The sequence below is a fragment of the Pseudopipra pipra genome, chromosome 13 (genome assembly GCF_036250125.1).
Source record: "Pseudopipra pipra isolate bDixPip1 chromosome 13, bDixPip1.hap1, whole genome shotgun sequence".
Taxonomy (NCBI): Eukaryota; Metazoa; Chordata; class Aves; order Passeriformes; family Pipridae; genus Pseudopipra; species Pseudopipra pipra.
The window spans coordinates 21,021,350-21,046,382 of NC_087561.1; the positions used below are offsets into that span (position 1 = coordinate 21,021,350).

The 25,033-nt window shown below is 56.8% G+C and overlaps 2 protein-coding genes across 8 annotated transcripts in view; both read left to right on the forward strand.

Moving 5' to 3' along the window:
• PHKA1 (phosphorylase kinase regulatory subunit alpha 1) lies at nucleotides 1-20,564 on the forward strand. Of its 3 annotated transcripts, none has more exons than XM_064670391.1 (33): nucleotides 1-160; nucleotides 247-405; nucleotides 905-952; nucleotides 1,467-1,635; nucleotides 1,988-2,070; nucleotides 2,252-2,332; nucleotides 2,768-2,866; nucleotides 2,976-3,122; nucleotides 3,428-3,481; nucleotides 4,987-5,109; nucleotides 5,227-5,322; nucleotides 6,062-6,169; nucleotides 6,363-6,441; nucleotides 6,889-7,023; nucleotides 8,074-8,183; nucleotides 8,717-8,861; nucleotides 9,775-9,853; nucleotides 10,254-10,429; nucleotides 12,121-12,297; nucleotides 12,575-12,669; nucleotides 12,857-12,996; nucleotides 13,122-13,278; nucleotides 13,444-13,523; nucleotides 13,723-13,801; nucleotides 13,890-14,019; nucleotides 14,394-14,495; nucleotides 14,876-14,994; nucleotides 15,310-15,348; nucleotides 16,373-16,417; nucleotides 16,639-16,809; nucleotides 17,305-17,358; nucleotides 17,500-17,700; nucleotides 17,958-18,217. In XM_064670391.1, the coding sequence occupies exons 1-33, from the start codon at nucleotides 83-85 to the stop codon at nucleotides 18,129-18,131; spliced, it is 3,732 nt and encodes a 1,243-aa protein (XP_064526461.1). In that variant the 5' UTR covers nucleotides 1-82; the 3' UTR covers nucleotides 18,132-18,217. The 3 variants fall into 3 exon arrangements, with proteins under 3 accessions (XP_064526461.1, XP_064526463.1, XP_064526462.1); XM_064670393.1 differs by having other exon boundaries at nucleotides 10,254-10,333; XM_064670392.1 differs by lacking the exon at nucleotides 15,310-15,348 and having other exon boundaries at nucleotides 17,958-20,564.
• The window catches only part of HDAC8 (histone deacetylase 8), a 13,886-nt gene continuing 9,338 nt past the window's right edge, over nucleotides 20,486-25,033 (forward strand). For 2 of the 5 annotated variants that reach the window (XR_010434172.1, XM_064670398.1), the window contains exons 1-5: nucleotides 20,486-20,737; nucleotides 21,169-21,221; nucleotides 22,589-22,719; nucleotides 23,720-23,861; nucleotides 24,843-24,955. Coding sequence is in view for 4 of the 5 variants with exons in the window: in XM_064670398.1 (XP_064526468.1) it covers nucleotides 20,486-20,737; nucleotides 21,169-21,221; nucleotides 22,589-22,719; nucleotides 23,720-23,861; nucleotides 24,843-24,955 (691 nt within the window). In the remaining variant the exon portion in view is untranslated. Of the gene's footprint in view, nucleotides 20,781-21,168; nucleotides 21,222-22,588; nucleotides 22,720-23,719; nucleotides 23,862-24,842; nucleotides 24,956-25,033 lie in introns of all 5 variants that reach the window. The other 3 variants (XM_064670395.1, XM_064670396.1, XM_064670397.1) reach the window with 3 other exon arrangements.

Consider the following 25,033-nt stretch of genomic DNA (forward strand, 5'->3'; position numbering starts at 1 on the left):
CGCTGCCAGGACTCGTCCCGCCCCGTCCCGTCCCGGCAGTGCCGGTGCCGGCGCCGCCGTCGCCGCCGCCATCGCCATCGCCATGAGGAGCCGGAGCAACTCGGGCGTGCGCCTGGACGGCTATGGGCGCCTGGTGCAGCAGACCATCCTCTGCCACCAGGTGCGGGCACTGCCGGGAGCGGGGGGCGAGCCCGCGGGGGAGCCCGGGCCGGGGAGTGACCTGGGAACGGTGTGTCCCCTCTGCAGGACGCGGTGACGGGGCTGCTCCCTGCCAGCGGCGACCACCGGGACGCCTGGGTCCGGGACAACGTGTACAGCATCCTGGCGGTCTGGGGGCTCGGCCTGGCCTACCGCAAGAATGCCGACCGCGACGAGGACAAGGCCAAGGCCTACGAGATGGAGCAGGTCGGAGGGAGAAGGGCCCGGGCGGGGCTGGGGGCACCCGGGGGCTGCCGCCACTTCGGGCGGGTCAGCCTTTGGCAGAGCCGGGCCAGGGGCCCGAAGACCGCGGGGAGCCGTGCAGTGAGGGTGAGGACAGGGCTGTGCCCCGGCGCAGGAGGCGATAGGAAGGGATGTCAGAGCCTGCTCTTCCCAGGGCACCCTGGAGCCCAGCCAGAGGGTCTGTCCCTCTGGCTCCGGGGTGATCTGGGGCCACAGCCCTTCTCCCAGGGGCTGGGGAGCCGTGTCCTGCAGCTGTGCCCTCTGTCCCGCTGCACAGCACAGCAGCTCGGCCCCGCTGGCAGGCCAAGAAATCTTCCCTCTGCTGTTGCCCTGGGAGCAGAGGCTGTAGAAATGTGAGCTGGAGCTCCGATTACAGGCGCCGAGCCCTGCAAAGGTCATCGGCCAGCTGAGCCTGAGTCAGGGCTTCTGGCGATTAACAGGGCTGTTTTCCTTGTTCTTGCAGAGCGTGGTGAAGCTGATGCGGGGACTGCTCCAGTGCATGATGAGACAGGTAGGGTCTGGGGAGCACCTCTGGGTGTAAAGTGGTTTCCTTAAAGCCCGGCTGTGCCACAGAGACTGTCAATCCTGACTGTACCAGCTCTCCCCAGCCTCCCCTTCCAGCAAGTCTTGAAATATGTTCTGAGTGAGCAGCTGTGATTGAAGTTCCAGTGCTGTGGGCTGGTAGCCAGTGGAGCCTTTGCCAGCTGCTGCCTGTCTCATGGCCTGGCTGGCAGTAGGACTCTGCAGCTCTCTTTCCTGAGGGCATTTGGGGTGACCCTTTTTCTCTGCGTGGTGCAGCTGTGGCATGGGCCCTCCACAGCTGCAGCCCTGCACTGCAGTGGCCTGTGAGCCACTCACTGCCTTGGTGAGCAGAGGGGCAGCCCAGTGGCTGTGGAATTTCTGCCCTGCCAGGCATGGCTCCACATGCTGGGCTCATGGCACAAGGCAGCCCTTGGCTTGGGAGATGTCAGACCTCTCTGGAGACAGGGTTCTATGAACTCCTGCATCTTTTTGCCCTTCTCAAGGTGGAAAAGGTGGAGGCCTTCAAGTACAGCCAGAGCACCAAGGACTGCCTGCATGCCAAGTATAACACCCAGACCTGTGCCACCGTGGTGGGAGACAACGAGTGGGGTCACCTACAGCTGGATGCCACCTCCCTTTACCTGCTCATGCTGGCACAAATGACAGCCTCAGGTAATGCTGTTGGGAGCTGCCATCTCAGCTTTGAGCGTGCTGGTCTCCAGGCTCTCTAGAGCCTCGGTTTGGGTGCAGCTTCCTGGGTGCCAAGCTGCTGCAATGGCTTCCCTGACTCCACTGTTTTCTTATGCTCACAGCACCTGTGGTGGGTTTGGGCCCCTTGATGTCCATTTGTCTGAAACCCCAGTGCAGCCATAGCGGGTGGGATTGGAGATGGGAGTCAGCCAGGACATGGCTCCCATCAGGCAGGCATGCAGTGTGGAGGAGGCGTCCCTGGCTTACTGCAGCCCCATCCTGGGAGTACCTGTGGTCTTGGAGTGGCTGATGTGAATTCTTCCCCCTGCTCCAGGCCTCCACATAATTCACAGCTTGGATGAAGTCAACTTTATCCAGAACCTCGTGTTTTACATTGAAGCTGCCTACAAGACCGCGGTGGGTAGTGCATGCTGGGGAAGGAGAGCGTGCTCTGGTGCTGGAGGTGTTGGGCTGGTGTCCAGGGGCAGCTCTGGGTCCCCCCTGAGCCCCACCGGCACCTCCTGGAAGCACTGCTGATGAGTGGGATTCAAAGGCTTTCTGGCTGTGTTGTGAACCAGTGCCTGTTGCCTCTGCACAGGACTTCGGGATTTGGGAGCGCGGGGACAAGACAAACCAAGGCATCACCGAGTTGAATGCCAGCTCTGTTGGCATGGCCAAGGTGAGCTGGGGAGAAGTGCTGGCTGGGGGTGGAGAGCACCAATGGCCCTGAGCTGCTTTTTGACAGGGCAGGCTGGGCATGTTGAACTATTGAGGCTCAATGCCCCATGCAGTCATAGGTTCCTGGAGAGGAAGACCCTTCTCCTTGTACACTGGGATAAAACTGTGCCCCTCTAGCCTGAGTTTTGCCTGAACTGGGAGTGAAGAGTTAATTGCTGTGGGTGGCAGAAATGTCCAGGGCCCTGTTGATGTCTGGCTACCCATGGCTTTGGGGATGTGGTCCCATTATGACCAGAGATGTTCTGCAGCCACAGCTCTCAGGGTTCAAATTATTTTAAATTTGGGCAGTGCATTACACACAGGGACTGGCATGGGGTGAGAGCTCTTATAGATGGGCAGCATGGTGGAGGACGTGCTTCTTTGAGTCTGCTTGCAGGCTGCCCTGGAGGCACTGGATGAGCTGGATCTCTTTGGAGCCAAGGGAGGCCCGGAGTCAGTGATACGGGTGCTGTCAGATGAGGTGCAGCACTGCCAGGTGAGACCCGTGGGGCCGTGACACCACTGCAGGAGGAACTGTGATCTGCTGGGGTTGTGGTGTGAACGATGCCTGGCAACCTAACCACCCCTCATTCTCCTCTGCCCAGTCCATCCTTCACTCAATGCTGCCCAGGGCCTCCACATCCAAGGAGGTGGATGCCAGCGTGCTCTCTGTCATCTCCTACCCAGCATTTGCTGTGGAGGACAGCGAGCTGGTGGAAATCACCAAGCAGGAGATCATCACGAAGCTGCAGGTGAGTGGCTCTCCCCTCATCTCACTATTCCCAGGGGACAGCTGCAGTCCAAACTGTTGTAGCCCTTTTCTTCCCAAAAACATCCTTGGGGAGGGAGTGCTGGATGGTGTCCTCTCCCAGTCTCCATGTGCAAAGAGGCAGCCCTGTGTCGTGTGGCCCTGGGTTGTGATTGTGGTGCCTGAGCGCTGGGTGAGCAAGAGAGGGGGTGTTTGGCTGGAGGAGACACCCCACCCCTGATTCTGCATTGAAGGTACGAGATGCCTCACGCTGTGCCTCCTGCTTGGCATCTCTTTCCTCCCTTCCAGGGACGCTATGGCTGCTGCCGCTTCCTCCGGGATGGATACAGGACCCCCAAAGAGGTGAGTGTCCCTAGCCCTGCCAGCAGCAGCCCCCTGCATGCAGCACAAAGGCTGTGTTGGGGAGCACTGGGAAGACAAGAGCCCTCACTAACCCCAGGCGGTGTCATGGGTCTGGGCAAGGCTTCCCAAAGTGCCAGAGCTCATTGCAGAGGTGGTGCGTTCCACCCATGCCCATAGCAGATGGCCAGAGGCTGGCTCTGCCTCTGTCCTGGGACCTTGTGGTGTGTCTCCCTTGGGCTGGGGGAAGGTGGGACCAGTGCCCTGCATGGGAGCCCTGGTGAGGTGGGCTCTCCCAGAGCTGCACCAGCCCTGAGCTAGGGCTGGAGGCCTGGGGAGGTGACCACACAGAGCTCCTCATCTGCTTCAGCTCCAAAGGTCACAAAGCTGCTTCTGCCTCTCCCAGGCCAGCAGGCAGCTTGGGTACTGCCACAGTGGCTCTCAGGATACTTTCCGCTGCTGCTCAAGGGAGGGAAAACCAGAAAACCTTATAAGCAACAGTCTCATTTGATAACTACTGAACTAGGAAATGGTACCTGAAGGCTCTTAAATCATCACCAGTTTCTGGGCCCATAACCTGATGAGGCTTCTTTGGGCACAAGTGCCTCTGAATGCTTCTTGGCTCTGCCTCTGCAGACCTGCCCATAATAGGCAGCGTGTGTGGCTGCCCCCTTCCAGAGCCAAAGAAAAGCAGCAACATCTCCAGTCCAACGTTCCCAACACTTGTGAGCTTTGCCAGTGTGCCGAGCTGTGGATTACTCCTGGAGATCTGTGAGGCACAGGAAGGGCAGCAGTGCCTGCAGGGGCATGCAGCTGCCTGTAGTCAGATGGGACTTTGGGAGCTTGTAGCTGGAATGGAGGCACTGTAGAAAATGTCAGTTCCTTCTGTCCTCTCTGCCTAACAGTCTGCTAAGGCCAGCACTCTTCCTTCTGTGCAGCAAACAGAGTTAGAGCAGTTAGTAGGGAGGGTCGAGCATAGGTACACCACACACAGCTGCACTGGACTGGCAGGTCTCCATCCTGACAACTTCCCTTGTGTCAGTTGCACTACATGGCAGGAGGGACTCTGCTCTCTGGCCCTGCACGTCAAGCCCAAGCCTTTGCACCTGGCTGGGCCAGCTTGATGATGCTGGAGGAGGCAGATGCTGAGGGGCTGGGGCAGAGCAGGCAAGGCAAAGGGGACCCAGTGTGACACAGGGGATGTTGTGCTGTTACTGTACAACAGCACAGTGTCTGGGGTGTTCTGGGGGCTCTGGGGTGCTCTCCTGGGGACTGGGTAGACTCCAGGAAGGGCAAGTCTCTTCATCATCAGTGCAGGGGGCTTGGGAGGGAGGTGTCTGACGGGGAGAACAGAGGCTGGAGGTAAAACTGCTTCTCTGCTCTGTCTTGGCCATCATCTGGAGAGGAAGGGTGGGAGGGCATTTGAGGCAGGGGGCTTGGCGGGAGGAGGAGCCCTGTCAGTTTGAGGGGATCCTGCCACCCACCGTCTGCCTTGCTGTCACCTACAGGACCCCAAACGCCTCTACTATGAACCCGCTGAGCTGAAGCTGTTTGAGAACATCGAGTGTGAGTGGCCTCTCTTCTGGGCATACTTGATGATTGATGGGATTTTCAATGGAAACATAGAGCAGGTAAGGGGGGCAGAACCTGCTGGGGTGGTGGGAAAAAAGTCCCTGGCAGGCAAGGTGTGCAGGGGAAGGATGCAGGGAGCCATGACCAGGAGCAGATTCTCTCTCCTCTCTCCTCAGGTGCAGGAGTACCGGGAAGCCCTTGAGGGGGTTCTCATCAAGGGGAAGAATGGGATACGCCTGATGCCAGAGCTGTACAGTGTCCCAATGGATAAGGTGAGCGATCCTGAGCTGTGGTGGAAAGAGGGAGTGTCTCACAGAATCACAGAATATTCTGAGTTGGAAGGGAGTCACAAAGTCCAACTGCTGAAACTCCTGATATCATTACCAGATAATTAGGTTTTAAATGCTTATTAACCCAAAATGTTAGCAAAGTAGCACATACAGTGCATGGAAACCTCATGTATAAAAAATGAGGCTTGGAGCTGTTATAAAACCATGTTGGATAAAAACTGATGTTTTTCCCCCAAAGCATTTCTTGCCCCCATACACAAGAGTGCTTTGCTGACAGTCTGCTTACTCAGAGGCTGAATGCTCCGAGAGCTCAGTACAAGTGGACCTGGGTTGAGGAGATGGTGCTGAGCTCCTGTTCAGTGGTGTGGGGTTGAGAGCAGTGGCCTCCTGGTGCCCAGGTCATGCAGGAGAGGTGCTCTCCTCACCAGCATTTGAGAGCATCTCCCCAGTGTTCCTGGGGCACGTTAGTCCTTCTAATGGCCTGAGTTGGGAAACCAAACATGGTCTGAGCAGCTGATTTGTTGTCTGATGTGGATGTCTGGGGCAGTCACAAGAAGAGGGGAGGAATGTAGCCAGGCTGTTTTGGACCCTCTCTTGACAAATGCTGTTGTAGGCTCTTGTTTCAAGCCTCGAACTGCTGGACTTCAAAATACAGTGAAGATGCTTCCTTCAGCATCCTGTGTCTGTGGATCCCTCCTTAACCTCCTGGCTTGTCTTCCAGGTGGATGAGGAGTACAGGAACCCCCACACTGTGGACAGAATACCCATGGGCAAGCTGCCGCACATGTGGGGGCAGTCTCTCTACATCCTGGGCTGCCTGATGGCTGAGGTACAGTCATCCTGGGTGCTGGGGAGGGCTGTGGGGCCAAGCTCTGAACTCTCAAGGGGCAAATGCTGCCACCTGCCTTGGGGAAGTTGCCACTCCCATCCCCCAGGACTTCTTAAAGGTGGGTTGTCCATAGGCATCACCCATTCTATGCTGCCCACAAAACGTTAATCTCCTCATACCATTTTTTCCCCAGGGGTTTCTGGCTCCTGGTGAAATAGATCCCCTCAACCGCCGGTTTGCGACTGTCCCTAAGCCTGATGTGGTGGTTCAAGGTGAGGAAAAGGAATACTAGTCCCATACCTCTGAGCCTGGCAGGTCTGGGGACTCTGGCAGTGCAAAATTCACAGGGGTGGCTCTGGGTGGCTCTGCTTGCTGCGTTGCTGCTGGTCCCTCCCAATCTCAGACCTGGCAAGGGGGGTGGAAGATGGGGTGCAAGTCCTTCCATTCCACTCTGTGTTGACTGAGGGAAATAACAGCTGCTGTAGCCTCCTCTGCAGAGAGGTTGAAAACTGTCTTCCTGCCACTTGGTGCAGAACACTTGGGTGTAGAGAGTGTTAGGAAGGGCAAGGCAGACCTCTGCAGTGGGAACTGGTTCCCAAAGGGACCCCTTGACAGCTGCCTCTCTGTGGTGTGGCACCTTGTATGTGTCCTCAAAGGCATGGGGCAGTGCTGTCACACCCTTGTGCTCCTGTTGCACTGAGCTTGTCCTCCTTCCACAGTGTGCATCCTGGCTGAGACAGAGGAGATCAAGGAAATCCTGAAGAAGGAGGGCATTGATGTGGAGACTGTGGAAGATGTCTACCCCATCAGAGTGCAGCCTGCCCGCATCCTCAGCCACATCTATGCCCGGCTGGGTGAGCTGGACTCCCTGCTACTGCAGCAAAGGGGGTGCAGAAGGGTCTGTCCCACCCCCTGGCACTCCTGCTCATAGACACTCATGTCCTGCTCTCTGCCTGGCTGATGAGGGTTCTGCTGCCCATTTCTGAGCCCAGTAAAGCTACTCGTGCCCAAGGGGAACAAGGTGACAGGCAGTGTTGTTCAGGGTTATTCTGACAGGGATAGAGCTTTGGCATTGCAGTTGCACAGCCACCCCAGGGACAGACAGACTTTGATCCATATAGGAAGGACCTGGTGTGTACAGGAGTTGGCTTTTGTTCCTGTACCCAGATCTCGATGGGGAAGGCCAGCCAGACCTCAGGAACGGTCCCCTGGCTGTCCCTGGTGGAGAGAGCCTGGAGCTCAGGCAGAATGGCTGTTGTTGGGGGGTGGGCAGGGCTGAGTGTGAGGGGAGGGTGTGCTCAGCTCTGCACGCATGTTCCCTGATGCTGCAACCCCTTGGGCATCAGCCTTGTCGTGCAGGAGCCAGAGATCTAGCCTGGGCCATAGGAGACACCTGATCTGCTGTGATTTTAATTTGGTGGCTAATTTAGGCCACCAAAATGCCAAGTGTGAGATGGGCAGGGGGAACAGCCTGGCAGCTGTCAGGGCTGACACGAGCAAGGGGCGATGCTGCACTGTGCCATTCTGGGCTCTGGGAGTAATCTATGAGCAATGGGAATGCTGATAGAGCTGTCAGCTTTGGGGGACCAGCCCTATGCAGAGGAGTACCCCCAGCCCTGTTCCAACTTCTGACATCCCCAAAAACCTGGAGGTGTGACATGTTGCAGAAGTCAGGACAGGCTGTGTGTCCCTGTTTCAGCGTGTCTCTAGCCCCCTGGGCAGGGCTGGGGACAGAGTATCACTGTCACTTAGAGCTGTACTAGCTTGACACAGGGTTCTGGGGTATCCCACCCACAAACCAGCATTTTCCTGCTGGCTAGTAGCAAGAGGCCCGGCACTGCTTGCTGCTGCAGCCCCTTTAATTAGGAGGCTTGCACTAAAAACTCCTCTTCCTGCCCTCCCAGGCCGCAACAAGCAGATGAGCCTGACTGGACGGCCCTACCGGCACATGGGTGTCATTGGGACCTCCAAGCTCTACAAAATCAGGAAGAGCATCTTTACCTTTACCCCACAGGTGGGTGACATTGCATGGGCTCATTCCCAGCTGTTATGTGATCTGGAACTGGGCAAGAAGTTTCTCCACTGGCTGAGTGCTCAAGTTATTCTCAGATGTGGCCCAACACCCTCTGGGAGTGTGAAGCAGCCCCAGCACTGTGGCGTGAGGCAGCCCAGTTGCTGGTTCTGGCTGGGTGTGCATGCTGGGAGAGGTGGTTTGAGCCTTCTGATGATCAGTATTGGGTGAAAATCTCTTTGCTCACCCTGACAAGGACACCAGGAGGAGGCCTGGATGCTGCTGCTGAGCTGTGGCATTAGTTATCTCCTCATAGTTGCTAATGGCCAGTAGCTGCCCTAGAAGTTGAGGGTCCCTTACTAGACTGTACTGGCATCTGCCAAGTAAGGTGGGATGAGCTGTCAGTGCAAAGGAGCATGTCCTCTGGGTGCACAGCGTGTCTGGCCTGGCTGAATGCCTGTGGGAAGATGTGAGTGGCACCATAGGGACCTGGTGGCTGTACAAAGGGCCGCTCATGTCTCCTGCTGTCCTCACAGTTCATAGACCAGCAGCAGTTCTACTTGGCTCTTGACAACAAGATGATTGTGGAGATGCTGAGGACGGACCTCTCCTATCTCTGCAGCCGCTGGAGAATGACTGGGCAACCAACCATCACCTTCCCCGTCTCCCACAGCATGCTCGGTATGGATCCTCCAGCCTGGCAAGGTGTTTGGCTAGAGCAGCCCTGGGAAGCAGCCTCTGCAGGAGGAAGGGGATGGGCAGATCTGTGACTGCCTCAGTAATAGGGACATGGTGGGGCTGGAGCAGCCAGTAGTGTTCTGTGAAGAGCTTACCACTGAGAAGAGCCACGCCAAGTGGGCAGTTTGCCTGGCAGCTGGTGGGTTTGCCTGCCAGGCGCTAGTGCCTGCAGCTCAATGGCTCCCGACAACCTGGCTTGTGGGAAGGCCTTTTGGGAGCAAGACCAAAAAAACAGTTCCCCTGTAGGAGTGTTCTTGGGGCTCTTTCTGCATCTTGACTCTTCACTAAGACTGCCCACCTGCTAAAGGCTTTCCTAGGCAACACGGAGGGGAAAACAGTAAACCAGAAGGAGCAAAGAGCTCTGCAATGGCGTAGAGCAGAACTGGCTTGCCTGCAGCAGCTCCCAGCTTCCCCATGAGGTGCGGGGAAGTGACTCTGCTCTGCTTTCAGGCCTTTTTGATTCTCCTTGTGTACTTGAAATCCCCTTGGTGTCTTGAGTGTGCCCTTTCCTATGGTGCCTCCTGCCCCTGACAGCAGCCCCCCATCTGCTGCCTCATATGAAAGGCAGGGAGAGAGCAGGGGGCTGTTGGGTGCTGTTGTCTGGTACTGTCAGCTTCAGCCAAGCTGAAATCCCAGGAGCCTGGAGTGCATCTTGGCCTAGTTTTCCTGGAATTCAGCCTGGACAGTCCCGAATTTCCCTTTTTGGGTGGTGCTTTTGGTACCACAGCATGTCTGCATGCCCCAAACGGGTCCGCCTGTGCTGCTTTGGGTGCCTGAATGCCCACCTGGCCCTGGGTTACCTTCTGGGAGCCAGTTTGAGCAGAGGAGCCTAACTGCCTGTGCCTCTTGCCCACAGATGAAACCGGCAGTAGTGTGCACCCCACGGTGCTGGCGATGCTGCGGAAGCTGCAGGACGGGTATTTCGGTGGCGCAAGGTGAGCTCACCCTCCTGGGGTGAGGGCTGTCAAGCCTCCAAGAGCCTGGTGAGCAGTGCACTGGCTTTGGGGAAACAGGCTGGGGAGGACACATTGGGGTGTGCTAGGCTGTCAGTGCACCCTGGGGCTACAGTCTCAACAGAGGAGATGAAAGAGAGGATAAAGCTCTTCATGTCATCAAACCCATGGCTGCAGGATCCTCCTAATATCTTTTGGGCAGCCCTTCCATGCCCACCTGTGGCTGAAGGAGTTGCAGACAGCTAAAGCAGACACTGGTGTGCATATGCTCCTGACAGGTCCATCTCTCCCTGCCAAAGGGCCTGCCCTGGAGCCAGGAGGTAAAGCCAAGGGTACTGCCTCCCCTTTCCTCTCCCATGTGACCTCCCCATCTCTCGCCCAGGATCCAGACGGGTAAACTGTCGGAGTTCCTGACAACGTCATGCCGAACACACCTCAGTTTTATGGACCCTGGGCCAGAGGGTAAGGTCTTTGCCGAGAGTTACAGGCTCTGCAGTGACAGCTTTGAGGAGCTGGACAGCGAGGACTGGCTGCATGGCTTGCAGGTAGCAGAGGAGGGTAAGGGAGAACAGGCCAGTCGCTGCTGTGGGGTGGCAAATGCCCAACTCACCCTTAAACTCGTAACACACAACCTCCTGCTAGCATCCATGCACTTGGTTTTTCACCATGTTCCCATCTGACCCTCTGTCAACCTTGTCTGGAACGAGCTGCTGCGACCTTTGTAGGGAAGAGACAAAGGACTGGCAGCTTACCTCCACTGGGGAGATGTGTCTGAGGGTCTTTGGTGCACAAGTGCAGTGCAAATGTGAAGGCACAGTGACCAAGGCAGTGGGGAAGAGCCACCGTGTCCCTAAGCAATTTGTCTTTTTCCCAAAGCCTTTGCCCCTCTCCTGGGCAGAGGTGCTCCGGTGGGTGCCAAATTGAAGCCTTGATGCTGTGTAGAGGGTGCCTGAGAGTGCCTTGGCCCATCACAGCATGAGGGGGACCTCCCTTGTGCTGGGACCATAGTGGGGTGCAAGTTTTACTGTTCCCCTTGCAAGCAGGCCTGGGGATATCCCTTCCTGTGTGACCTAGTGCTGGTAATCACTGGCCTTCCCACCATCTGCTGTGCCTCTGCAGCTGCTGCAGCCAGTGTCTGCACTGCTGGGACTCTGAACACTCATTTCTTTTGCCCTTATCTTGCTTTGCTTGTAGCCTCCTTACAGGCTGCATCTGGGTTTGTCCAAGGTGTTTGCTTCCCCTCCAGCCCCAGTGGGAGAAAGGGGAAAGACCTGCCTGGCCTTTCTATGGCATCTCAAAGATGCTCAGTTTAAGTTTTTCCTGTGGTCAGATGCTGCAGCCAGGCAGGAGGATGTTCTCAAGCCTGGTGCCTAGAGGACTTCTCCAGCCAAGCCTCCAGGCACTGGCATGAGGCATTCCCTCAAGGGAATGCCAGGCTGCTTCAGGTACAGTCCACAGCTCACCTCCTAGGGCTGACACACCTCTGAGTTTGCCAGCTGGAGAGCAGCATGGCTTTGCCCTGGCCCACTGGAAGTGCATCATCAGTTCTGTGTTTTATCGGGGGTATTTTCCCCAGGGGGCACCCCCCTCACTTTTACCTCCCAGCTGAGCAGAGACCTGGCCTCTGAGCACCCTATTCCATGCTGCTGTTAGCATGTGGTGCCTCTGGTGCTCCTGGTGTGATGCTGGAAGCAGTTGGAGCTGCTCAAGGCTGGGCAAAGAGAAGGCAGGAGCCATAACTCCTCCTCTAACTCCTAATTAGAAATAACTGTTGCAAAACTCACCCTACCTTGCTTCTGTGCTGGAGTCCTGCTTGGAAGATGCCCTTGCTGTGCTGGGGTGCTCCTGAGTGGTCTCTGCTTGGACAGGCTGACCGTGGCTGTGCCTCTGAAGGGAAAGAGTGGGGGGGTTTCACTGCAGGGTTTGAGTGGGACACTCCTGTCCTTGCACAGGCTTGTACCAAACACACGATGCAGCACCATGGCTTCCTTTGTCCAGACGGGACTTGGAGGGAGCCCCAGTTTGGGGCCCTAGCTGTCAGCCAGTGTCCCAGGCAGCAGAGTCATGCAGGAACAGGGGTGCCCTGGCTGCAGTGCTTTGTGAGCCTGGCTGCTGGCACTGGCCCCACATTGTCGCTTTGTGCGGCCAGCAAAGCTTTGTCCTTGCCGAGGCACAGCTGGGGTCTCTCTGGCCCTGGGGGTGCCCCAGCACACAGTAGCTGAACCCCTCTCTGCTTCCTTCCCTTCCAGAGGATGCCTACGATGAGGTTGCCCAGTACCTGGACCACCTGCTGCAGCGCACGACTCCCCAGTCCAACCTGCCCCCCACTGCCCAGCGGGGAGGGCTGAGCCGCTTCCGGACTGCTGTCCACACCACCCGTGACCTCATGTCCCTGGCATCCAAGGCCAAGGACCTGCATGTCCAGAGTGAGTAACTCCAGTATCCTCCACACCTTCCCTTGAGCCCAGGGGTGAGGCTGAGGTGATCTGGGAGCTTTCCCAGCTCTGTGATGCTGGGGTCCCCATGGACTGCAGAGCAACTAACATTATGTCCATCATGTTAGTCCTGACTGCTTCTCCCATAGCTGACTTCTCTGCAGGGGCTACTGGGGGAGCAGTGTCAGATATCTGTGAGGTGGTTTGGGGCAAGCAGTGGTGATTGGGGTCAGAAGTGTCTCTGCCAACTTTTGCATTTTTTTTTTAGATGTTGGGATGTATGTCCCCAGCAAGATCTTCCAGGCATCCCAGCAGTCGGTTAACCTGCTGGGTTCACCCTCCCAGCAAGACATGGATGGCAAGGTGAGCCCTGTCCCTCCCAGACTGAGCATTGCTATCCTTTCAGGTGGAGCCAGAGTGTCTTTGCAGGACTGCACGAGGAAGGCTTGGTGTTTGTTGAGGGGGAATATCCACAGATGAATGTCCTTGGCTCCATTTGGGGCAGGGTGCTGGTGGTGCTAACCAGCAGCATGGGTCTCCCTTCCCCCAGAGCCATGCAGTCTATGCAGAGATGAGCCTGCCCCGTGACGAGGATGGCAACGTGGACTGCAAGGCACTGGTGGACCAGCTGCGCGTCTGCCCCACACTGCAGGAGCAAGCAGACATCCTCTACATGCTCTACCTGCTCAGGTGGGGTGAACTCTGCATCCCAATGGCTCACTGAGCAGAGAGGGGGTTGGCACAGCCCAGGGGGGCTGCTGGGGAGCTGCCACAGACAAATTGCTGTGTATAACCCAGCACCTCCTTCACTGCAGGGGGCCCGAGTGGCACACGGGGCTTGATAGCAAGCCTGGCCCCACTGTCAAGGAGCTCCTCACTGAGCTGTATGTGCGGGTGGGGGAGACACGCCAGTGGGCCCTGATCCGCTACATCTCTGGCATCCTCAAGAAGAAGGTTGAAGCTCTGGATGAGGTAACAGCTGTGCAGCCAGCCTCTAGCGGGCTGAGGTCTGTCGGGGAGGAGGCAGCAGAGTGAGCAGGTGAACCGTGGCTGCATCAGCTCTGTCTCCCTCTGCCTTGTGCTGAGCCCCCAAACCCTCAGTTTACAATAGCTGGGGTTGACCCTTTCTGTCCCCAGGCCTGCACTGACCTCCTGTCTCACCAGAAGCAGTTGACTGTGGGGCTGCCCCCAGAGCCACGTGAGAAGACAATCTCCGCGTGAGTGTGGCCCCTCTCCCTCCACCAGCATGCTGGGCTAGGTCTGGATGTGAGCCTGCTGCTCTGGGGTCCATGGGCAGGAGCGGCCCTGGCTGGCTGTCCCCAGCCTGTGTCTTTCCTCTTGGGGCTGTACAGACCAGGGGCATGCAGGGCTTGCTCTGCTGCCTCTCACTTGCTCTACTGTTTGTTCATGCCCCAGCCCCGTCCCCTACGAGGAACTTGTTCACCTCATTGATGAAGCCAGTGAGAAGAACCTCAGTGTGGCCATCCTCACCCAGGTGAGGGAACAGGATGTCAGGGGGGACCCCACATCTGGGTGTCTGCCCTGCTGAGCAGCAGTGGGGTGATCTGCCTCTGCCCCTCCAGGAGATCATGGTGTACTTGGCCATGTACATACGCACGCAGCCTGCGCTCTTCGTGGAGATGTTCCGCCTCCGCATTGGGCTCATCATCCAGGTGATGGCAACAGAGCTGGCACACTCCCTGCGCTGCTCGGGTACGTGCGGCGGGGACGGCTCCCCGGCTGGGGTGGGTGCTGTGATGCTCGGGGCTCTGTCAGCCAGAAAGGAGTACTGTTAAAAATGGCAGCTCAGGTTAGGACAAGACCCTGCATGGAAGTGCCAGCGTCTGCAGCTGGACCTGTCCTTGGGCAGCACAGGCGAGTGATTGCACTGCAGTCTCCATCCCGGCATGTGTTGGGCTGGCATGGGGAAGAGTCCCTGTTGTAGGCAACAACTGGAGCTAGTGTATGTCTGTGGAGGATGAGCTCCTGTGCCAGTGCTGCCCCTGCTCACAGAGTGTAATGCAGGGTAGAAATGTTCTAGGAGAACTATGAGGCAGGGTACAAAATCCCAATTCTTTTCTCTCCAGCCACAGAAGCCACGGAGAACCTGATGAATCTCAGCCCATCAGACATGAAGAGCCTTCTCTACCACATCCTCTCTGGCAAGGAGTTCGGGGTGGAAAAGAGCAGTGAGTCTCTCAGCAGAGAGCATCTCTGGGCAAATCTGGTTCCTGGTGCAGAGTGTGGTCAGATCTACGTGTCCCTGTCCTCCCTCATGTTCAGCACAGCTGCTTCTGCACTGCAGGGGTCCAGCAAGAAGCTGTGCTCTTCATAAGGATGGTGCTGAGTGATTTCTGGGGATTGAGCCCTGTGGCTGTTTGGGCTTTGCTTAGTTTGTCACTTGACCTGGTCAAGTCTGAATTGAAGCAGTACTGTGCTGTGCTCATGGATCTCTGATGCTGTTGGGATAGAGGGCAAGGGCATGCAGAGGTACCAGTGCCTGAGCAGTGACAAGGGACAGCCATGCCCTGAGCCATGGTGCCCACTCTAGACCTCTCTTCCCCTGCAGTGCGTTCAGTGGACTCATCTGTGGTCACCCCTGCCGTCTCCATCCGTGAGTTGGGGGCTGCTGGGGCCACCAGATCTGAGCGCTCCGGCCTTGTCAGGCTGAAAAGTGAAATCAAACAGGTGAGGGCAGGCAGTGCAGGCTGCTCATGACAGGCCTTGTGGGTGACAAACAGCTACAAACCAGGCAGAATTGATGGAAGAGTGGGAGAGATCTCAGCTGCTTCCAAGAGCTAATTTTGGCTCTGGTCCTGCCCTGGGGGGGAGAATTGGGGTGGATCAGTTAGTGGGTGGGGGTTGCTCTGGCAGTGCAAAGGGAGCACAGGGGTGCTTGAGAAGGTGCAGGGGTGGGGAGGACCATGCAGTGTCCCAGGTGTGGGTAGCATCTTGGTGGGCCACTTCCAACAGCAGAACCTTCATTTCCTTCTTCTCTTGCAGCAATTGAATAAACGTAGGCAGTCTATGCCTGGGAGTAAGGTGAAGCCCCCCTGGTCCTGCAGCCTCAGCTTTTGCCCCTCATGCCATGCACCAGGACAGCTTCCTCACATGCATGACTCTATGAGCTTCCCTCAGCTGCTGCAGCAATGAATTGCCTTTCCCTCTCTAAGCAGGCTCAGGGCTGCTCTGTTCAGGACAGGGAAGGAGGCTGGCTCCCTGGGAAGAGGTCAGCATGGCTTAACGTGCTCAAGGCTGGCACTGCCCCACAGGAGCTCCCCTTGGAGTAGGACCTGCCGTGTTTGGATTAACAGGAAGGAAGGCTTCCCTAAGCTGTGGGTGTACTGCCATTACAGCCAGCTGGGAGCTGTGCTCCAGAGTTTCTGTGGCCAAATACATTCCATTACACTCACAAAATGCAGTGAGCAGGATGGCACAATGCTTCCAGTGCCATGACCAGTAGTGACTCTGCCAGACAGTTCACTGGATCCTGCCTGTAGCCTCCCCAGCTATTTCTTCTCTGGGGGAAGAGGCTTCTGGTCAGCTACAAATGCCAAGGACCTCCTCATGTGTCTGGTGTGTGTCCAGAGGAGTCCTGAGCTCTAGAAGGGGTCCTGTCCTCAAAGAGATGGGGCTTGCAGGGACCAGGCTGATGCAGCAGGTTTAGGGCCAACTTGCTGCAGTGTGAAACCTGATATTGCAGAGGGCAGTGACATCGCTACTGGCCCTCCTGTCTGCCCGAGACTCAGTCCCTGCCCATGCCAGCAGCCAGCAGAGCAGTAGCAGCTCTGCTCCTGTGCGCAGGCTGGCACAAACCCACCTCTCATGCACCCCACCAGCATGTGGGGCCCCTCAGCTGCTTCATGCCCTGGTACAATCCTTCCCCTCTGATGGTAACATGGGACTTTCCACAGCTTTCCTCTCAAAACTGCATCTCCAGCTAACTGCAGCCCTGGGATAACTGCCCCGTGACCTGAGCTTGATCTGTGCTGCTGCTGCTCCACTTGCTGTGACTGCTGCCCTGCTCTGGCACGGTCTGATTTCCTTCTCTCCCTTTCTCCTTCAGCCCGTCAGTTTGCAGTCCAGGGACATCGACCTCAAGTCCTCTCTGGTAACCTGTGTTTGTTGGCTGCATGCATGGGGTCTGTCCTGTTTGTGATGGTGGGAAGGAGCTGTGCTCTGGGGGGTGCTGTAAGGTGGGCTTTGCTGGGGGCAGGGGGTGGGAGCTCTATCAGACTGGAGAACCAGAAACTCTTGAGCAGTAGCAGGCTGCACTTTTGTGGGGTGTTTAACTTTGCAGCAGTCTCTGTGGTCCTTGTTTTGTCTGCCCAGTCTCCTGGGCACGCGGAGCTGCTGGACAAGGACTCCTTTTCAAGCATGCTGGAAGACCAGGGCAGTAAGGACAGCCGGCAGGGCCAGTGGCAGCGGAGGCGGCGGCTGGATGGGGCCCTCAACCGTGTCCCTGTGGGCTTCTACCAGAAGGTCTGGAAGGTCCTGCAGAAGGTGAGCTGGATGTCCAGCTGGCGCCTCTCCTGTGGTCCCAGGCACCAGCCTTGCCAGGCATACTTAGACACTCGAGGCTGGTCCCTGATATTGTGTAGATATGTGCTTCATGGACAAGGCCTGCAGCTGGCCCTGGAAAAGCTGGGGAAGACCTGGAACTGCCTCGAAGTCACGTAGGACCTAACTCATCTTGTGCCTTGCAGAGGGGAGCATTAGCCAGACAGGGGCAGAGCTGGAGCCACAGCTGAAGGAGGTCCAGGCACACCTCATGCTCAGCATGCTGAGCCAGGGAGCAGAGCCCTGTGCAGGGGGGCTCCAGTTGATGCTGAAATGATGGGAAAGGAGTGATGCTGTGCAGAATCAGGAGGCAGAGCTGGGGTGTGTAGGCAGCACACACCAGTGCTCAAGTGGGAGTGAGTTGATGGGCTGGACCTATGTGTCTTAGCACGATGCTTCTCCAAGCCATAACCACGATCTTTCTTTCTTGTTCGGCAGTGCCATGGCCTCTCTGTGGAGGGCTTTGTTCTCCCCTCCTCAACAACCAGAGAGGTAGGAGGTTCATGTGAAGGGGAAACGGGGCATGCAGGTTGTTGTTGGGTGCTGGGTTGCCCTGGGTGAGTGCCCAGCGTAGCTCAGGACTTGTGCTGGTGATACGGTGCTCTCGGTACACTTCTTTCCACATCCTCACAGATGACCCCAGGGGAAATGAAGTTTGCTGCGCATGTGGAGTCTGTCCTCAATCGTGTGCCCCAGCCAGAGTACAGGCAGCTTCTGGTGGAAGCTATCTTGGTGCTCACCATGCTGGTGGACATGGAGGTGCACACCATCGGTGGCATCATACCTGTGGAAAAGATCTTGCACAGAGCCAACGACCTCTTCTATGAGGAGCAGGTAAGGGCCAAGCCTCACCCAGGGCTGCTGGCTGTGTTCCCCACAGCTGCACAGGGCTCACCCACCTGAGCAGGAGGGCCCTGCCCCTTGTCCCTGTTGCGTTCATGGGTCACAGCAAAGCTGTAGTGTCCTCCTCCCGCTGCTCATTGTCAACTTGTCACACCTGTGAGTGCAACGGAGGGTGCTTGGGGTGGAAGCTGGTGAGGGGGTTGCTCTTATTCTAATGTCGGCTTTCTCCTTCCCTGTCCAAAATCCAGAAAGCCCTGGGCGCTGACGACCAGATGTTAGAGAGGGATCCTTCGACAGGCATTTGCATCCTGCTGTACGACAGTGCCCCGAGCGGCCGGTTTGGCACCATGACCTACCTGTCCAAGTCGGTGGCCTTGTACGTGTACGACTTCCTGCCCACAGACAGCTGCTCCATGCAGTAGCTCTCGCAGCTCCTCGCTGGGTTGCAGATGCTGTGGGGAGGGTTGTTTCATACAGCTTGTAAAGAGGAACACTAGGTTAGTTTCCAGGCAGCCTGCGTGGCCATCTCTCCTCCCAGCCCTGGCCTCTCAGTGGGTGAGCGGCCCTCTGAGGAGGCCTGCAGGAGGCACGTGTCCTAAACTGACCTGTGCCTATGTGTGGCCTGAGGAGCAAGAGAAAGGCTGAGCTTTGAAGCCTGCTTGTGTTAGAAGTGTCTGCCTGCATGGCTCCTCCTGAGCCATCACCCCCAGAGGGACCTCTGTTTGAGGCAGTTGACCAGACCTGCATGCTCAGCACTGCAGTGCTCCCTGACCAGCTCATACTCTCCCTGCCTTCAGCAGGTTTGCAGTTTTTAACTGTGTTTTAACTGTGCTGCTTTTTATTCCAATCAGGATTTATACTAGTGTAGGCTGGAGCTCTTGCTCTTCCTGCTGCTGCTGGAATAGTTTTGCTAGAGAAATAGGGGATGATGCCTGAGCCTCTGTCCCAGCACGCCCAAAATCAAAATGGTCCAGCCCAGCCACAGCCGTGCTGCTTGGAAGTAGGCAGCCCATCATCCTTCCCTTGGGGGTCCTGTGTGCAGAGCTGGGGAGGTTGTGGTAGCCAGGATCCCTGTTGCCACTAAGATGTGAGGACAGGGCTTCTGGCTGGCTGGGGCATGCTGGTGGCAGCCCCTCTGTGCCATATACTTGTCCCTGGCAGCAGTGCTGGTGGCCAGGTTGCAAGTTCCTGAGTTCACACGTGCCTTTTGAAGCACCTCTGAGCTGGCTGCTTGGTGTTATCTGTGCAATCACAGCCTTGCCCTTAATGCTCAGCTCTGGCCTTGGCCCCAGCTCCCACAACCTGGCACAGGGAGGGGTGGGGACACAGAGGGTGCCTGCTCCACTCTATCCTGCAGGTGCAGCTCTGAGCAAAGGTCCCTTTCCCCTTTGGGGAAGGTGGATCCTATCCAACATCAGTGTGCCTGGGGCTGTACAGGCTGTGCTGTTATAGATAAATCTGAAATTGTGGCAGTGACACCAGCCACCAAGTCATATATTTAACAGACTAGGTCTGTCTCTTCCAATGTCCCTGCCCACAACTGGAGGGATGGAGGAAAGAACCTGTGTTTCAGAATCACTTACCAACCATCCCCACACCCTGAAGTCTCTTTTGATTGCCCTTGGACTACGTGTTGTGGCTTCATTGCCGACCACGTGGAAGGCCAGCAGTGGGTAAAAGTCCGAGGGCTGAACCAGGCTGGGAAGTTTCCTAGTGCTGCTCTTAACCTGGGCCTCAGGGAGGCAGCAGACATTCCTGAGAGGACTGTCTGTGTGGCATATTGGACCGTCTGTGCCCCTCAGAAAGCAGTCACCTGCAGCTCTCACCCATCTTTCTTGTAGAGGTTGCCATGGTCTGGGGGGTATCACAGCCATGGCAACACCTCTGGTGTAGATGGACTAACATGCACCTTGTCCATTGCCTGGCCTTCCAGAGCCAGAGCTTCATCACAGGGAGAGGTAACGTGGGCAAGGAGGGGATTTGGCTCCACCCACTCCTTTCCTCTATTCCTGCCTTCACCTGGCAAGGGAGGATGCAGGATCTGCTTGAACCTGTGTATTTTCGGGTGGCTGTTCCTGTTTCTGTCAGGGAGGGTAGAGCCTGGTTCCACTAGCCTCTCTCTCAGACTCCCTTCTGCTCCTTAACCTTTCTACGTCCTCATAGCTCAGCCCCAAGGCTGAGCAGATCACTGTCCCCTTGGTCACACTGAACACAGCTTTTCTCACCACTGCCATCGTTCCCTCCTTGCACCCAGAGGCCTGGATGGCTGCATATTCTCCTGGGAGCTCTGCCAGGGTGGCCACATCCACTGTGGCAAACACAGAGGACGTGGTCTGTGCCAGGTGGATGCCCCAGCAGAGCTCCTTCTGAGAGGGCGATGGTCACCAGCTCAACTTGCCTCTTGGGCTGGGAGGGTGACAGTGCCTGTGCCACGTGCCAACACCGTGCTCTGCCCACGCTGCCCGCCGCGCTCCCCGGGGTGGCCCCAGAGCCAGATGTTTTCCTGTGTGTGTTTCTGTGGTTTTTGATCTCCAGAGGTTGGTTTGGCCTCAAAGCCGGAGGGGGGGGGTGTCTCTCGAGCCAACGGCTGTTGTGTACGTGTTGCTGATCCCTCCCACCGTGACCCCTGCCCCGGGCAGAGGAGCCTTGATAGGGCCGAGTCCCAGCCCGGCTCCTCCCTCCGGCTCGGGGGGCCCGGTGGGAGCTGCCTGGGCTCGGCGGGGCTCGGGCACCCCGAGCAGGGCGGGCGGTGCGTGCAGGGCTCAGTCCTTTTCTAATGACAATTACTACTTTTTTAGATAATAGACACCACCCCGAGCCGCGTGGGGGCCCCAATAAAAACGTCTCTAACAGCGTGTGCGGCCTGTCCTTGCCCGGCCTGGCTGGGAGGGAGGGAGGGAGGGCGGCGGGGCGGGCCTACAGCTCCCGGCGGGCCGCGGGGCCGGAACCGCCCGTGCTGCTGCGCCCCGGCCCCGGCCGTGTGGGCCTCGATGGCGGCGGCGCCGCCGGTCTACGTGTACAGCCCGGAGTACGTGGAGCTCTGCGACTCCCTCTGCAAAGTGCCCAAGCGGGTCAGCGCCGCGGCGGGGGTGGCGGGGCGGGGGGGCCCGGCACGGCGGGAGGGAGCGGGGAACGGGGAAGGGGCGGCCCCGGCGGGAGGAGTGTGCGGTCAGAGTGGGGGGGAGGGGCCTGTCTGTGCTCTCACACCGCCCCTGGCAGCGCCGTGACAGCGACACTGAAGCGCTGCGCTTCCCTTCCCCGGCTGTGCCTCTGCCCGGGACACCGGGAGGCCCATCACGCACCCCCGGGATGCCCTGCCCGGCTCCAGCCGTGCCGGGAGAGCCGCTGCTGGGGGGAGTCACAGCCACAGCTCGGCTGCGAGTCCTTCCTTGGGCCCCCCCATGCCCCCGGTTGCTGCCTTTGTTTCTCCTGCTCTCACAGATGTACTCTTCTCTTTAGGCCAGCATGGTGCATTCGTTGATTGAGGCGTATTGCCTGCTCGACCAGATGAAGTAAGTGCTCCCGTTTTCTGTGAAGGGACGTTTTCTTCTCCGCTGAGGTTTGGAAGGTGCTGAGTAACTTCAGGTTTCACGTTGTCCCTGCTGGCAGGGAGCCCCCACAGTGTGTATTTCTAATGAATCTACACAGTGTGTATTTCTAAGGATCTAAGGAAAGTGCTTGTTTTGCTACGTGGACACGATTACAGTGGAAGGTGTAATTCGTGGTTACTCTCCTGGTCTGGTGGAGCACAGATTTTTCTCGTGCCTTCTCTGCAGAGTGTCTGTCACCCCCAGGCTTGGGGCTCGGAGCAGGGTGACAACCTTGGTGCTGCTCCAGATCCACTGCTCAGTCAGTGCTGATACAGAGAGGGACCTTGTTTTGCTGTGTCGTAATTGATCTGGGAGACTTATTGTGAGGTCTTGGGGCTGTTCAGGAGAGAAGACAAGGTGAAACCTGGGGCAGAAGAGTGAGATCCCTCCTGCTTCATTTGGCTTTTGACACTGGAGCATATGAAGGGAATAAAAGGCTTAGCTCAGCCTCTCTTATGTTCTTAAAAAAAAATCCCATGCTCCAGTTCAGCAGGGCCAGAAGGTCCTATTGGGACTTCTTTTTTAAAAGAATTTTTTTTTTCTAGCCATTTTGGCAGAGTGTGCTTGGTACCTGGCTGCAGGTGCCATCATCTAGCAGACCTGAGGGGCTGTTTGCCTTGGCAGGGACTGGGAAGTGCCTGGCACTGGGACCAGCCTAGAGCTGGGAGTTTCCTGCGGTCTTCCCATTCTTTCCTATGCTGTGCTGCCCATGTGTGCCCCCAGTGTCTGAGATTTGGAGAGGGTTCAGTGTGTTGCAGGATTTGTTTAGGCAGATTGCAAAGCACCCAAACCCAGGAAGGTGCTGGGAACAGCAATGGTCTCTGCTTTGATGCAGGTGTAGGTCAGAGCACTTGAGAAGTGCTGTCCAGCTCCTGACCTGGCAGGGTGGGGTCCTGCTGCAGCAGCTGGGACTGGACTTTTCCCTCTGTTAGTGCCTCTGTGTGTAACCAGAATGTTGGATCCACTGGGCATTGCTAATACTGGGAGAACATGCAGAAAAGGGGGAAAAACACTTGAAGCAAAATAGGAAGGTTAGTGCAGGCAGCACCTGTAGGTGTTCTTCCCTGGGCTGGGCATAGCAGGCAGTGCTACGCTGAAGTCAAGGCCAGCTCAGCTGGATGTTTGCTCACTGGAGTGGCAGTCTGGTGTGAGAGAAAGAGGGATTTTTGTTTGCTTTTACCACAGTAACTGCCAAAAGAAGGCTTCTAGGTTAAAGGCTAAAGCTGAGCATTCCAGCCAAACCCTAGGCCCTCTTGTCCTGACATGCTCCCTTCCTTTTCTCTGCCTAGGATAGTCAAGCCAAAAGTGGCCTCCATGGAGGAGATGGCAAGCTTCCACACAGATGCTTACCTGCAGCACCTGCAGAAGGTCAGTGAGGAGGGGGATGATGACCATCCGGAGTCTGTGGAGTATGGACTGGGTAAGGACGTGTGTCTTCAGCGAGAGCTTAGCTGAGTGTCAGGACCAGGATGCTTTTTTTGCTGCAGCTGCAGTTAGAGTGGTGAGCTCAGGAGTAGGTCCCTTCTATGGGGTCAGCCCTTCAGAAACAAGCTGCTCCAGCATGGGTCCCTTTCCATGGAATCAGTCCTTCAGGAACTGCTCCAGTGCGGGTCCCTTTCCATGGAATCAGTCCTTCAGGAACTGCTCCAGTGCGGGTCCCTTTCCATGGGGTCAGTCCTTCAGGAATAAGCTGTTCCAGCATGGATCCCCTGCAGAGTCACAGGTCCTGCCAGCAAACCTGCTGCAGCGTGGGTCCCTTCCTTGGAGTTACAGCTTTGTTCAGGCACACTCCCCTGCTTCTGGGACATAGGGTCCTCCAGGGGCTGCAGGGCCATCTCTGCTCCATCATGGACCTCCACGGGCTGCAGGGGCATAGCTGCCTCATTGTGGTCTGTACCATGGGCTGCAGGAACTCCAGTACCTGGAGCACCTCCTGCCCCTCCTTTCCTGCTGACTTTGGGGCCTGCAGGGTAGTTTCTTTCACAGGCTCTCACCTCTCTCCCAGGTGCTGCACCGTGGTTTTTGCCCTTTGTTTGATATGTTCTCCCACAGGCTCTGCCCGCAGTGCTGATGGGCTCAGCCTTGCCCAGAGGCAGGTCTGTCCTGGAGTTCTGTCCAACATGGGGGCAGCTCCTGGTGGCTGCTCACAGAAGCCACCCCTGCAGCCCTCCCACTGTGAACACCTTACCACACAAACCCACCACAACTTTATTCCTACTCAGGCCCCTTGAATCTGCTGTGTGAGTCCAAAGCTGACAGCTGTTGTGAGGGTTTGTGCCATGGCTTTGGCGTTGTGTTTGGAACAGAAGGTCAGAGCTGTACTTAAAGAAGATGGCTCAAACAAAAGGAATGTGCTTCCTCTGGAGGAAAAGGCCTGTTGTGTCTGACATGTGGACTCTTACCTGGACTTTTACCTGCAGGTTATGACTGTCCAGCCACTGAAGGGATCTTTGAGTATGCGGCGGCCGTGGGAGGAGCCACCATCACTGCAGCCCAGTGCCTGCTGGACGGCAAGTGCAAGGTAGCAATTAACTGGCCTGGAGGGTGGCATCATGCAAAGAAGTAAGAAAACAATCTCTTCCCTTGTGTTTTCTCACCTGGTGTCTGAACCCCGCTTCCTAGCTCCCGGCTCCCCTGTGAACCCTCAGGGTGCGGCAATCCAGCTGGGAGAGAAAGCAAGGTGTGAGGGAAGGCAGAAGGTAGAGAGGGCAGGGCAGAGGCCTGAGAGGAGGCTGGTCACTGCCCAGTGCTGTTGCTGTCATGGACTGCAGGGAGGGTCTGGAGCAGGTATACTCACAGATGTCCCGCCATTCCTTGATACTTGGTTATCTCCGGCAGTTCAAGTGAGAAGGGATTTTGTGAGGTCCATAGAGAAGCACTGTGGAGAGTCAAATGATTGATGCAGCTTGGAACACAATGGGAATGTGGCAACATGTTGGCCAAATTGTTTTGTGTGGCTTTTTTGGTTTCTTAATAAGAGGTTTGAAAAGGTGCAAGGTTGACCTTGGGTTTCCCTACACTCCATGGGGGGCTGTTTGCTCTGAACTCTAACATCAATAATGATCTTCCAGCACAACAGGAGAGGAAGTAAAAGTTTTGATCCCGAATGCTGTGGTTCTGTAATGGTAAAATAATTTTTTTCCATCCCATTTTCCATGGATGTATGTTTTATTTAACTTGTGTCCCCCATCTCCCAAAACATGGGGCGTGTCTGCAGTGCAGACAAGACAGTATGTCTTCCTTGTCCACAGCCAACTGGCCTTCACAGTGCTATTCTGTGTCCCTGGGGAGCCCCAGGGATTTGCATGAACCCCGTGTCTAACTCTGAGAGCTTGAACATGGATGTGCAGATGCCTCTCCTTGCTGCAGTGACTTTTCTGACCGGGCAGAGGACCTCTGAAGGTGTAACAGTGGTGTGCGAGCTGGGTTCTCGTCCTCCTCTGTGCCCCTGTGAAGTGGAGACTTGCAAAGTCAGGGTGTCAGCACCAAGACTGGTGGTGACTGCATTGGCAACGTTCAACGTCATGGACATTGTTTTCACAGGGATGAAGCTTCTGGCTTCTGTTACCTGAATGATGCCGTCCTGGGGATCCTGCGGCTGCGCCAGAAATTTGACCGTGTGCTTTATATCGATTTGGATTTGCATCATGGGGATGGTAAGGCCCAGCAAAGGCTGCAAAGAGCACAGCTGCACGGACCCAGGGGAGGAACGGGAGAAGTTAAGGCCTGTTGGC

Bases quoted from the DNA above. Each gene is read 5' to 3' on its own strand.
- PHKA1 (XM_064670391.1), top strand. From the start codon at position 83: ATGAGGAGCCGGAGCAACTCGGGCGTGCGCCTGGACGGCTATGGGCGC. The intron at 3,123-3,427 runs GTGAGTGGCTCT...CCTCCCTTCCAG, and splicing joins AGATCATCACGAAGCTGCAG to GGACGCTATGGCTGCTGCCG. The intron at 8,184-8,716 runs GTGGGTGACATT...CTGTCCTCACAG, and splicing joins TCTTTACCTTTACCCCACAG to TTCATAGACCAGCAGCAGTT.